This window comes from Tamandua tetradactyla, chromosome 6 (genome assembly GCF_023851605.1).
Source record: "Tamandua tetradactyla isolate mTamTet1 chromosome 6, mTamTet1.pri, whole genome shotgun sequence".
Taxonomy (NCBI): domain Eukaryota; kingdom Metazoa; phylum Chordata; class Mammalia; order Pilosa; family Myrmecophagidae; genus Tamandua; species Tamandua tetradactyla.
Window position 1 is genome coordinate 51,628,349 of NC_135332.1, and position 11,053 is coordinate 51,639,401.

At 51.8% G+C, this 11,053-nt stretch overlaps 2 protein-coding genes across 2 annotated transcripts; one reads left to right on the top strand and one right to left on the bottom strand.

The window, feature by feature from the left end:
* The first annotated feature begins 31 nt into the window (after positions 1-31).
* On the top strand, positions 32-3,766 carry VMA12 (vacuolar ATPase assembly factor VMA12). Its single transcript, XM_077165292.1, has 6 exons — positions 32-278; positions 767-840; positions 1,155-1,244; positions 1,759-1,801; positions 2,009-2,121; positions 2,381-3,766. The coding sequence occupies exons 1-6, from the start codon at positions 68-70 to the stop codon at positions 2,474-2,476; spliced, it is 627 nt and encodes a 208-aa protein (XP_077021407.1). The 5' UTR covers positions 32-67; the 3' UTR covers positions 2,477-3,766.
* Positions 3,767-7,793: 4,027 nt separating this feature from the next.
* Positions 7,794-10,799, bottom strand: VTN (vitronectin). The gene is made up of 8 exons (XM_077165293.1): positions 10,657-10,799; positions 10,432-10,551; positions 10,009-10,347; positions 9,786-9,925; positions 9,381-9,537; positions 9,046-9,198; positions 8,231-8,572; positions 7,794-7,996 (listed from the first exon to the last, which is right to left on the bottom strand). Exons 1-8 carry the CDS (start codon positions 10,718-10,720, stop codon positions 7,884-7,886), a joined length of 1,428 nt encoding a protein of 475 aa, XP_077021408.1. The 5' UTR covers positions 10,721-10,799; the 3' UTR covers positions 7,794-7,883.
* Between the last annotated feature and the right edge of the window lie 254 nt (positions 10,800-11,053).

The window sequence follows — 11,053 nt, forward strand, 5'->3', positions numbered from 1 at the left end:
GGTCCTTCCGGCTCAAGGAGGGAGGAAATGACGACACGGAGTCACCTGACCGTAAAGTAGATTAAACATGGCGTCTTCTTTGCTGGCTGGCGAGCGGCTGGTTCGCGCTTTGGGCCCTGGCGGGGAGCTGGAGCCGGAGCAGCTGCCCCAGAAGCTGCGGGCAGAGCTTGAAGCCGCTGTGGGAAAGAAACACATGGGCGGTGAAAGCCGCAGTCGCCCCGGACGCCTGGTTCCCTTCCGTCTGATCCGGAATCTGCACCAGCACCTGAGAGAAAGGAGTGAGCCCCAACTCCCAGTCCGGATTTGCCTCCTTGTTTCCAGAATCTGTTCCTTCCTGAAGTCGTTTTCCATCACTCTCCTCCCCAGGAAGAATCATTTAGCCAGCCCAAGAGTCACTACGTAAACCTTAGGGCCACCCACTCCCTTCACAACACCCCCTGGGAATTTCTCGTCTGTGACAAAATTGACTTGTGCAGTTTCTACTCTTTTGAGAGTCTTCTCTTCATTTTCTCGTTCAGTTTCTTCCTTTTGGATCACATTAGGAACCAACTTAGCATAGTGAGTTGTCCTGTATGGAAATCTAGTTTTATTTTTTTTATCTTAAAAGCAAGAATGGTCAGTTACCCCCTCGTTCTCTGTTACTGTTTTGTTGTTGATTTGCGTTTTATTTTGATAGGAAGAATAGGAGGGCTAGATCCTTTTCTGATCTTGACCCCTCAACCTCAGCTCTATAATCACTGTATTCATGAAAACTTTTTCTTCCCAGACTCCACATTATACCTTCATGAGCTCCTGGAAGGCAGTGATATCTATCTCCCAGAGGTTGTGAAGCCTCCCCGGGTATGTAAGGGATGTATTTGAGAGAGTGGGTATTAATTGGGCTTATTCATGATATCTTAAATTTATTAATCAACTCTTGAGCTTAAAAACTTGCCTGTTAAATCCTTGGGCGCTGGGGTGAGGGAATCAAATATTATGGTCCCTAGTTGACAGATTGGAAAACTGAGCCAGAGAAAACAGTTTCCAAGGTAGTGGAGGCAGAGCTACACAAGGGTCTCTCCTTGTTAGTGCTTTGTCTCTTGGCGCTAATAATTGTGGCATACTTTCTAGCAAGCTGGAAATATATTTCTTCTCATTTGATTTTTCTGCCTTAGAATCCAGAGTTAGTTGCCCGGCTGGAGAAGATTAAGATACAGCTGGCCAATGAGGAATATAAACGGATCACCCGTAATGTCACCTGCCAGGTAAAAGCCTGCTCTTCAATACCATAGATCAAGTAACACTGAAAGCAGGGACCTGTACTGAACATCTCAGTACCACAAAAAGGTACTGAGAAAAAAAACAATGTGGAGATTTGGTTTGTATGCTGTTCAGGCGCCATAGGAACTGTGTACCATGTGCATACAAAATATAATCCTCAACTCATCCACTGACACTCGGGATGTAAATGATGATAGATTCTTACAGAGGTGGAATGAACCTTGGAACCTTTCTTCTGATAGAGCTTCCCACTCTTCTCTTGCATGCTCCTGCGGCAGGAGATAAGTAGGTGGGTACTGGGAGCCTATGTCCTTTCCCTGAAATGCTCGATCTGTAGTCCAGACAAGAGGCAAACTTGTTCTAGATAAAAGAATTCGTGGAGAAGGGAAAGGTAATGTATTAGGTAACAGAGAGGGCTGAGCCCAGAATTACAGTGGGTACTCTAGGTTGCTTCTGAGCTACTTCCACTTTAAATCAACTGCTTTTTCTTTTTCCCAGGATTCAAGGCATGACAGGATGCTCAGTGACTTGGGCAAGCAAGGTAAGGTACCAGGAAATCAGGCTTTGAAAGTTTCTCCCTGGAATGGGTAATGGCATTCCTCCCCACCCCAGTGCTGCAAGTTTAAGCCTGAGCTATTCAGGCTTGCTGTTTGAAGGGAACCCAGTTGATGGGGGAGGTAGCCATGAGATTAAAGGGGCTTCTGGAGGATGCTGACCTAAAAGTTTCTTCTCTGGTCCTCTCCTAAAGTGAGGTCAGTGAAGGCTCTGGTCATCACCATCTTCAACTTCATTGTTACGGTGGTAGCTGCCTTCATCTGCACATACCTTGGAAGCCAGTATATCTTCACAGAAATGGCTTCGGTGAGTAGGCACTGGGCAAGGCAGGGTGTCTTGGTGGGAAAGGGAAGGCATATGTCAAAGTGCCTTGCAAAGATTGGGTATTGTATGAATATTTATGCAATAAACAAGGAGCACTTGAATTTTCTAGCAGTTATGGAAGTAACCCCAAGAGAAGCCAGATCCTCTTTGCCCCCCAACATTTTGGCTAAATTAGGGTTCTCTATCCTTGTTGGCAATGTTGGGGGATGCATCCCCTAACCCTGTTCTTCCTCCCCCACAGCGGGTGCTGGCTGCCTTAATCGTCGCCTCTGTGGTGGGTCTGGCTGAGCTATATGTCATGGTGCAAGCAATGGAAGGCGAGTTGGGAGAGCTGTAACTTGTGCTTCGTCATCAAGTCTGGAGAAGGTTTGGGGGGTTCCAGCCTCCCAGATTCTAATCAGTAACTCTCAGTCAACCCTTCGGACTCTTTGTACTCAGCTCCAGTTAGTCAGAGATCCAGACCAGGCCAACCTCTTCCAGAGGGAGCAGTGGAAGATACTCAGGCAGTACATCTTTAAACTGAAGAACTGGTCTGTTTGTACCTTCTCCTGAATCTGGTACCCCATCTACCTCCTCCAGTCCTTCCTGAGCACTGTTGGGGCTGAGGTATTTCTACTGGGAGTAAATGGAATCCAGGCCTTTCCAGAAGTAGCATACTATCTAGAACTTGCCCAAGTGCATACATCAGTTGTCATTCTTTGTCCACATGCTTTGAGGCAGCCCTGTAATTTAGGTCAGAAGCCCCCAAGAGAACAGTACGGATCCCCTTTCTCCAGTTTGTACTAGAAGAGGAATTGATAAGATGACATCAGACAAGAGAAAGGGATTGGTACAGATGGTGGAACTGGAAACAAGGCAGCTGCCATGTTGGAACTTAGTTTCAATCTTCATCTTCTTCCTTCTGCAAACCCTCTTCTGAGTTTCTGTATACATCTGCTTGTCTCTATCACTCACTAACCCTTCAACTTCTCACTTTCCTGCCCTTTTCTCTGACTCCAAAGAGAAAAACAATCCAGATGGCAAAACACTATGTCAACTTTTAATTGCATATTGTTTATGGAAGGAGTGTGGTTACTGTGAATTGTCTCAATCAGGAAAGGGGGGCATTATTTCTTTGTAGACAGGGACTATTTGCACATTTAACTATATATATAACAATGTGAATATGACTATACATATATATAATTACACATTTTGTCACACATTAGCCTAATGCAGGAGGTTTCATGTGGGTTCTTAAACATGTTTGGCTTGAGTGCAAAAAATATGTAAACGTTCACAGTTGGCCAGTTATTTTACATGATTGCCTTTGCTCTTCACAAGAATCCTGGAGGTTTGAAAAGGAAACGTTATTAGGCCCTTTTCCAGAAGAAAAAGCTGAGACTGGGGCACATCAAATGGGCAACTTGTGATCTTTCATTTGATAAATGGAGCCCAGAACTCATAGGTTGTCCTGAAGTCCCTTTGTAATGTTCAACTCCTAAAACCTTAGATCAGTGGTGTGATCATAAGACTGTGTAAAGCACTTAAATGAATATTGGTATTAGTTACTTACCCAGTAAATATTTATTATAGTCTGTGAATTCTTATTTCATATCCTATGACAAATAACACAAAAACGCAAAGATTTCCATGGTTCTGAGAATTGTTTATTCGTTTCCTAATGACAGACTGTTTTTGTTCACTGTATATGAATTTGTGCACTGTATGAGTTCTGTCATCTTTTTTTTCCCTCCAGAGCACTCTTCTGTTCTTATGATTATGCATTCATTGTCTCAGTACATGTTATCTCTGCAGTGTTTACCAGTTTCTTCTAGGTATGAGTCTGAGCCCCTGAAGGCAATATTCTACATGAGAGCCAGGGAGGCTTTGGGCCCTTCTGTTCCACCAGGGTTCACTTTGTTGAGAAAACTTAGGGTTTGTTTTGCAGTTCATGGGCCAGCAATTGAACCTGAGTCTCCCACATGGCAGGCAAGAATTCTACCACTGAGCTACCCGTGCACCCCTCCCTTATCCTTTTGTGGGCAGGACTTGGGGCTGTAGCTCTGTACTGCCCGTAGGCCAACAGGCACATGTAGCATTGAATGTTTATTGAGGGCTTCTTTATGTGCCAGACACTGGGTTAGCCTCTGAGCATAAAGAGAAAAAAGACCTAATTTTTTAGTGAGAAAGAAATGGCCTACTGTGTAAGGTGGTTTCCATTTGCAAGGGCTTTTCTGTCCTGTAGTGCTCATCAGAAAAATGGGAGGCCTGTTTTCTCTTAGCTACTTCCTGTTCCTCATCATACTATGCTTTCTCCAATACACTGGGCACAGAGCTCGCAGGGAGAAAGGAAAGTGCTTGGCAAGAGATCAGAATAATAAGAAGTTTGGTGCCTTCCCAGTTTATTGTGGTCTCCTAAATGGTGAGAGGGAGCTAGCATTTATTGAACCCCTTAATGTGCTTCACACCATATGAAGAATTTCATACATTATTTCATGCTACATTATCTCTTCTGATTCCCAAAATGGAGAGAACAGTATTATCATCCCCATATAATTTCAGAGACTTGCCAAAATTAGTAGCTGAGCCAGGATTTGAGTTCAATGCAAATTGATTGTAATCCCCCTGGTTTTCTGTCTAATGCAGAGTAGCTCCAGAAGTGGAGATAACTAGAGTGTCCTGGAACCAGTGGGATTGAGAGCAGGGGGCCATACAGAGCCCCTCCTCCCCAGGGACTGTCAGCTAAAGCTCTGAGCCTACCAAGTGGCTATGGCACTAAGCCCCAGCAGAAGTCTGCTCAACACCTATTTAGGGATTAAGTGATAGAGATAAATTTTGAAAGCAAATGGCCACATCCCATTCATTTCCAGCACAAAATTTAGATTAAGGTATGGAATTTGGATTTTATTTGGAAATTAGTTGGTATTACAGATGACAGTGTTAATAAATTTATAATTATAAATTCATTTTTATAATATAAGTAATAATAAAATTTTATTATTTTAGTATCATTCCCACTTCAGATCCATCCAGGTAGTTAAGAGGTCAGGAGAGGGAACCTGAACCATGAAAGGGCTGGTAACCAGCAGGCTAGGTCAGATAATGGCTTGAAGGACTCTCAGGAAAGGAGCGACTGCCCACTCTCTTTCAGAGGAAGGAGGTGTCAGATGGAGTGAGAAGAATTGTGGATGAGTCCTGGCAGGAGAGGTGGATAACAGTCCCCAACCTCATCACTCTGAAGGTGTCCCAGGAGGGACAGACTGCTGGGTAGCAGGAGTCGAACCCCAGCCACTGCACCGTCTAAGCTGGCCTGGAGGCCAGTGGAAGGGAGGGCTTCTTGAGCTAAACTTCCTTCCCTCAGGAGAATTGCTCTGTGTAAAAGGAGCAGGCAGGGGATCCATATGATTTCAGGCCAAGAGGGGAAGGTTGGCTGCACGAGCCAAAAGAGGGGTCTTGCAAATTGTGGAACTAGATTAGGAGTGACTCAGGCTGGAGACAATGACTGGGACATAGATGAGATCAGACAGGCTGCCCAGTGTGGTGTGGGGAATAGCTAACTCCGAAGAAGGATGGATCCTAAAAGCCCCAGCTGGTCCCGCTGGGGCTGAAGATTTTGCCTCCACCTGGAATTGCCCCAGACCCAGACCCAGACCAAGAACTGGACAGGAGCAGTGCCAACCTGCCTAAGTGTGCTGAGGTGTGCTGTTAGAGGGTGGAGGCTCTATGCACCAGCCTTCGGGTATCCCGGGGCTGCTGGAGATTGTCCGGAAAAGAACAGGAGATCTCGGGAGGCTCAAGCCTGGGGCTTAAGCAGTCTGGCTTTCTGTTCTTGATTCTCTTGGCTCTGCAGTTCTGGAACCACACCTGGTAGGGAAGAAGAGCGGTTCTATTCTGGCTCCAGCACTCCTCCCTCCAGGCACAGAAAAAGCAGAACCTCAAGGCAGGATACTCAGAGAGAAGGGGCTGTGGGTCAAGCCAAGAGCTGGCTGTGTAGGGCACTACTGACCTGAGAAAGAGTCACAGCAGCTCACCTTCATCTTGGCCTCAGGGAGATGGGTCACCTGGGCCAGGTGCTCAAGGGTGTTGATGTTGGGGTAGGGCCATGTTGCAAACACTTGCTCCAGCTCCACCAGCTGCCCCCTGCTGCAGGTGGTCCACTTCCTCTGGTGAGAACCCAGCCTGTGGGCATGACTTGGGGGCCGAGGTGGGAGTCAAGCCAAAGACTCTGCAAGAGCCTCTTGTCTCCACCGACTCTCAAAGCCCTCAATAAACTCTGAATCCCCTACCCTTTGCCTCTCTTTAACCTTCCCTCATTGCATCCTTCCCCACATCCTCCCTCATCAGAGCACCTGCTGGGCTGCAGCCATGGGGCTGGCCTTGGAGTTGCAGGAGGGTGAGGAGCCAGAAGGCCATGTCAGGGCGCTGCCACCACCAGACCCCTCCGTTTGGGGTATTATCCAGCTCAGCATGGCTGGCCTCACCTCCAGAGGGAGAGATTCAGATTTCAGTTTAAAGAGGGCAGAGAAGCCCTGGGGAAGAATGGGAGACCAGAGGCAGAGATGGGCCTTACGGAGGAGTGGTTGGGGCAAAACCTTTGTGGCCTCTGCCCCTCCAGGACTTCACAAAGGATGCTAATCCCCGAATCCTTCAAACTTCAAACTCTGGCACCCTGTGTCCAAATTCTGTGCATCATAAAAATCCTCCCAGAGTTCTTTCCAGGAAACTTAAGAGATCCATCTCTCCAATTCTCTGGGTGCTGCAGCTGCCCTCTGGAGCCCTAGGTGCTCTGGTCTGAGCTGCTTTCAGAGAAGTTAGTGTCCAGACCCTGACAAAGGACTGGGCTAGTGGGGCTGGACAGGCAGGGAGAGTGTTGGCGGGGTGGGAAGCAGATGAGCTGGACCACCCTGCCCTCAGCGGGGCTGGAACAGCTGTCACCACCAGATAGCTCTCGAGTCTGCTTTAGTCTGTTGCCTGCAGCTAACCTTTTCTCTCTGGCCCCTTGAGAGCGCTCAGGAGGCTCCACAGGTGCCACTGAGGGGTTTGAGGAAAGGTATTTGTTTACACAGTATTCTCTTCCTTGGGAGTCCCCTGGGCCACTTTTCTAAGAGAAGGGGGTACAATTAAACTTCGGTTTCTGCCCTGACATCTCTCCTAACTTCACTGCCTCCCTCCCCAAACACAAGATAGACCTCAAAGAAAGGTGCGCCCTGGGAGGCGGGGGGGGGGGGGGGGGGGGGGCAATGCAGTGCCCAGTCCCTGAGGCTGGGCCATCTGAGCTAAGCAGGATTTCAGGCTAAGGGTGGGCAGAAAGGCCAAGCCAGAACCCCACCACCTTCTGTCCCTTCTCTCTCCTCCAAGACCCTAGTCAACTCCAAGGGGCAAAGCAAGCCCAGGTCCAAGAGGGGCAGCTGGGTAACCCCTGTCATCAAGTTCCTCCTTAGCAGCTGGTCGGAGTGTCAGGATGCTTAGCACAGGAGGAAGGCTGGCTCTCATGAGGTCCTCCCTGGCCCACTGCTTTCGTGGTTCATGGAGCTGGCCTGGGCCCCACATGGGTGGGGTACAGTGAGTCCCTTCCCAGTCCTCTCCCCACCCCATCCTGATGCCCAGCTTCCCCTCCTGTACCCAGGAAGATCCCTGCCTCCTGCCTGTCCTCCCCAGTCAGGACAATAGTCTTAAACTCACGACCAAGGAACCTTTATTGGGGTGGGGGAGAGGGTTGGAAGAGGGCGCTATGGAGGGCCCAGCTGTGTGGGCTCCAGCTCCTACTTGAGACCAGGGGTTGGGCACTTGAGCCAGTACTGGGCGATGGAGCGTGGGTAGGGAGGGTCCACAGTGTCCACTTGCCGTGTGCGGAGGTTCACTCGGTAGTACTTGTCTGGAAGAGAGGGCAGGAAGGGTGAGCGGGACCCAACCTGGTCCTGCCCAGTCCTGCCCCAAGAAAGAAGCCCCAGGTCTCTCCTGGAAGGGGAGTTAAACATCCATGATGCCCGTGAGGGCCTCTGGCCTGGCTTTCTGGGGCCATTGCCCGTGAACTGTGTTCAGTCTATGGAGACCAGGGCAGCAGGGAAGACCCAGGCTAGCCCACCGCAGGGGTGGTAGGGGATCCCACCTTCTGAGAAGAAATAGACGCTCTGGATGGGTTCGCAGGAGGCAGGCACAAGCCAGTCCATCCCAGGGGTGTCAGTACTGTCTCCCAGCCCGCTCTCCTCATTGGAGAACCAGGACAGCCAGAGGGAGCGGGATGGCCTGCTGGGGGTCTGGCTGCGGCTGCGGCTGCGGCCCCGGTGGGAACGGTAGCGCTTGCGGCTGCGGCGCCTAGTCTTGTGCTTCTGGGCCCAGGAGGAGAGGGTGGGCAGGCCCGAGATGTACATGCGGCCAGCCATGGCTGCGTCCACCTGTTTCGGCACACCGGGCCAGTCTTGGCTGATGAGGTGAGGCGGTCTGGTACCACCTGTGGCAGGAAAGGGGCTAGTACGGGGCCCTGGGGACCTGGGCTCTGCCCCCTCCAGCAGGGCCTTTAAAGGCCATGTGGTGTCCAGAGATGTGCCTTGCCCAAGGACACACAGCAAGACAGTGGCAGAGCCCAGCCCCAGGATCTCTGACTCCCTGTTCAATGCTCTTTCCCCTGTGCTCCCTCAGCATTACCCCTGGGTGTCTCTACCCCACCCCCTGAGGCCTCCCCAATCCTCTCTCCACAGGCCCCTCCCACTGCTGTCTGTGCCTTGCTAGGCAAAGTCCAAGGTGTGGGGTCCAGGCTGAGCCAAGCCATCCCCAAAAGGTCAACAAAAGCAAAGTCTGGGCTGAGCAAACAGCTCTTGATCGAAAGTTCCACAATCACAACCCCCGTGGGCCAGCCAGCCCTCCCCCCATCCAGGGGCCCCCAGCCCTCTGGAGGGGGAGGCATGACTGGTTCTCTCTCTGTACCAGAAGATCTGCTCCAGAAGAGAAGCTCGAAGATATTCTCCCAGCTGTCCCGCTGCAGCAGGACAAAGTGCTCAAACACGACCGATGGGGAGCTGTCTTCACAGTCCACCTGGCTGGGCTGCTCGTGGAACTGGTACTCCCAGTACTGTTTCCCTGGGGAGCAGGGCAGCTGGCATCAGCAGGGGTGAGCATAAGCCAGGCTGGAGAGCCCAGACGCTGTTAGAAACTCCCAACCTTGGGGGTGGGCACAGCCTGAGGCCTGTCCCTGGTAAAGTGCAGAGGGAAACCGAGGCAGCTCCCCTCCTTGGCCATTGTCCCACCCAGCCCCCAAGTACCCTTGAAGAAGTAGACCTGCTCCCGGCCATGGTAGCTGTGGGCAGGGAGGGCAAAGGCTGCATCCACGTTGTCTGGGATGCCCTTGAAGCCTTCAGAGATGTTGCGAGGATAGTTGGGGTCCAGGACACCATCGTTAAAGCGCCAGTACTGACTACCCTAAACGATGGGGAAGGGGAAGAGGGTTGAGGAAGCAGCAGCCGGGCAGACACCATCTCCCTGCCCCGCCCCAGAGGCAGCTGTGCCCAATTCCAGGTTTGTTTTCCAGGACCTGGACCCTTGACTGCCCTGTCCGCATGGAGCCCCAACCAGGCACCCACAGGGCCCTAGATCTCACCCTGGTCACAACAACTCTCAGCCCCTCCCTGGAAGCCCTCTACCCTGGCCCACAGCCCCATTACTGGCACCTGGAAGAGGTAGGTCTTCCCCTGACAGTTGATGCGGGTGAAGGCGGCATCAATGGGGCCCTCTATGCCCCAGACGTCTTGAATGAGCTTGGGGTCCCCAGGCCTCACTCCATTTTCATCCAGCTCATAGAAGTACCGCCCTGGGGTGGGGGTGGGGGGCTGTGTGAGGGAGGGGATGCTCCTGGGACAGACCCCCACCCGCGAGACCCATCCCCATAGTCACCTCGGAAAGCAAAGATGGAACCATTCTTGATGTCGGTGAAGGCATCAAAGGGCTTCCCACTGCACAGCTCGTCATCTGCCAGGGGCCCAGAGAGCCCCTGAAGAGAGGCTGTGGATACTGGGGGCCCCCACTGTGTAGGCTGAGGGGACATTCCCTCTGGGTTCTGAATGGGACTCTGCTCAGAATTCCCTTCAGGCTGGGCCTGCAGATCAGGGCTTGTGGAGGAGCTCCCAGAAGCGTTCACTGACTGTGCCTGGATGCTGGCGTTTTTGGTCTCTCCAGTGTAGTCATAATTGCCGTACTCGTCCTCAGGCAGAGTGAATACATCTCCACGGGTTACTGCAGGTGGGGTGGGGGTGGAGGGTCATGAGCCTCCAGCTGCAGAGGGAACCCCAGGCCCACCCGCCATGGTTCTAAACACACCTTGAGGCTTGCACTCAGTGTCGTAGTCGGTACAGCAGCTCTGGTAGTACGAGCAGAGATCGTCGCACTGACATTTCCTCTCAGCGTTGAAGCCCTCAGTGCAGCGGCCCTTGCAGGACTCTGTGGGGAGAGGATGCCAACCAGTATGACTAAGCCTGGACCCCCCCCCGGCCCACCCCATCTTGTTTCAGGTGGCCAGCAGTGCCACCACCATACCCCCTGCACCTTGGTCGGCCAGAACAACCGGAGCCAGCAGGACCAGCATCAGAAGGGGTCCTGGGGGCGCCATGGCAGGACCTCTAGCTGAGGACCTGGCTAGCTGGGCTCTGAGCTCCTTCCCTGAGGTGTGAGCTCTGAGGCTTAAGAAAGAGAGAGAGGGGAGGAAACTGGGAGGGAGGGGAGGAAACTGGGAGGGAGGGACAGAGGGAGGGGACTAGTGAAACGGAGCTGCCCTTCCTGCTGTTCTGTTTGCTCAACCTCCAGCCCAGCCCCCAGTACCCGGACCCCGGAGGCTGCAGCTGCAAAGGGTCACATTCCCAGAACCCTGGTCCTGGAAAACCTGGGAAATGAGATCCTTGCCAAACTCAGGGACATCTCAGGAGGGGGGCAGCACAGTGGGGCT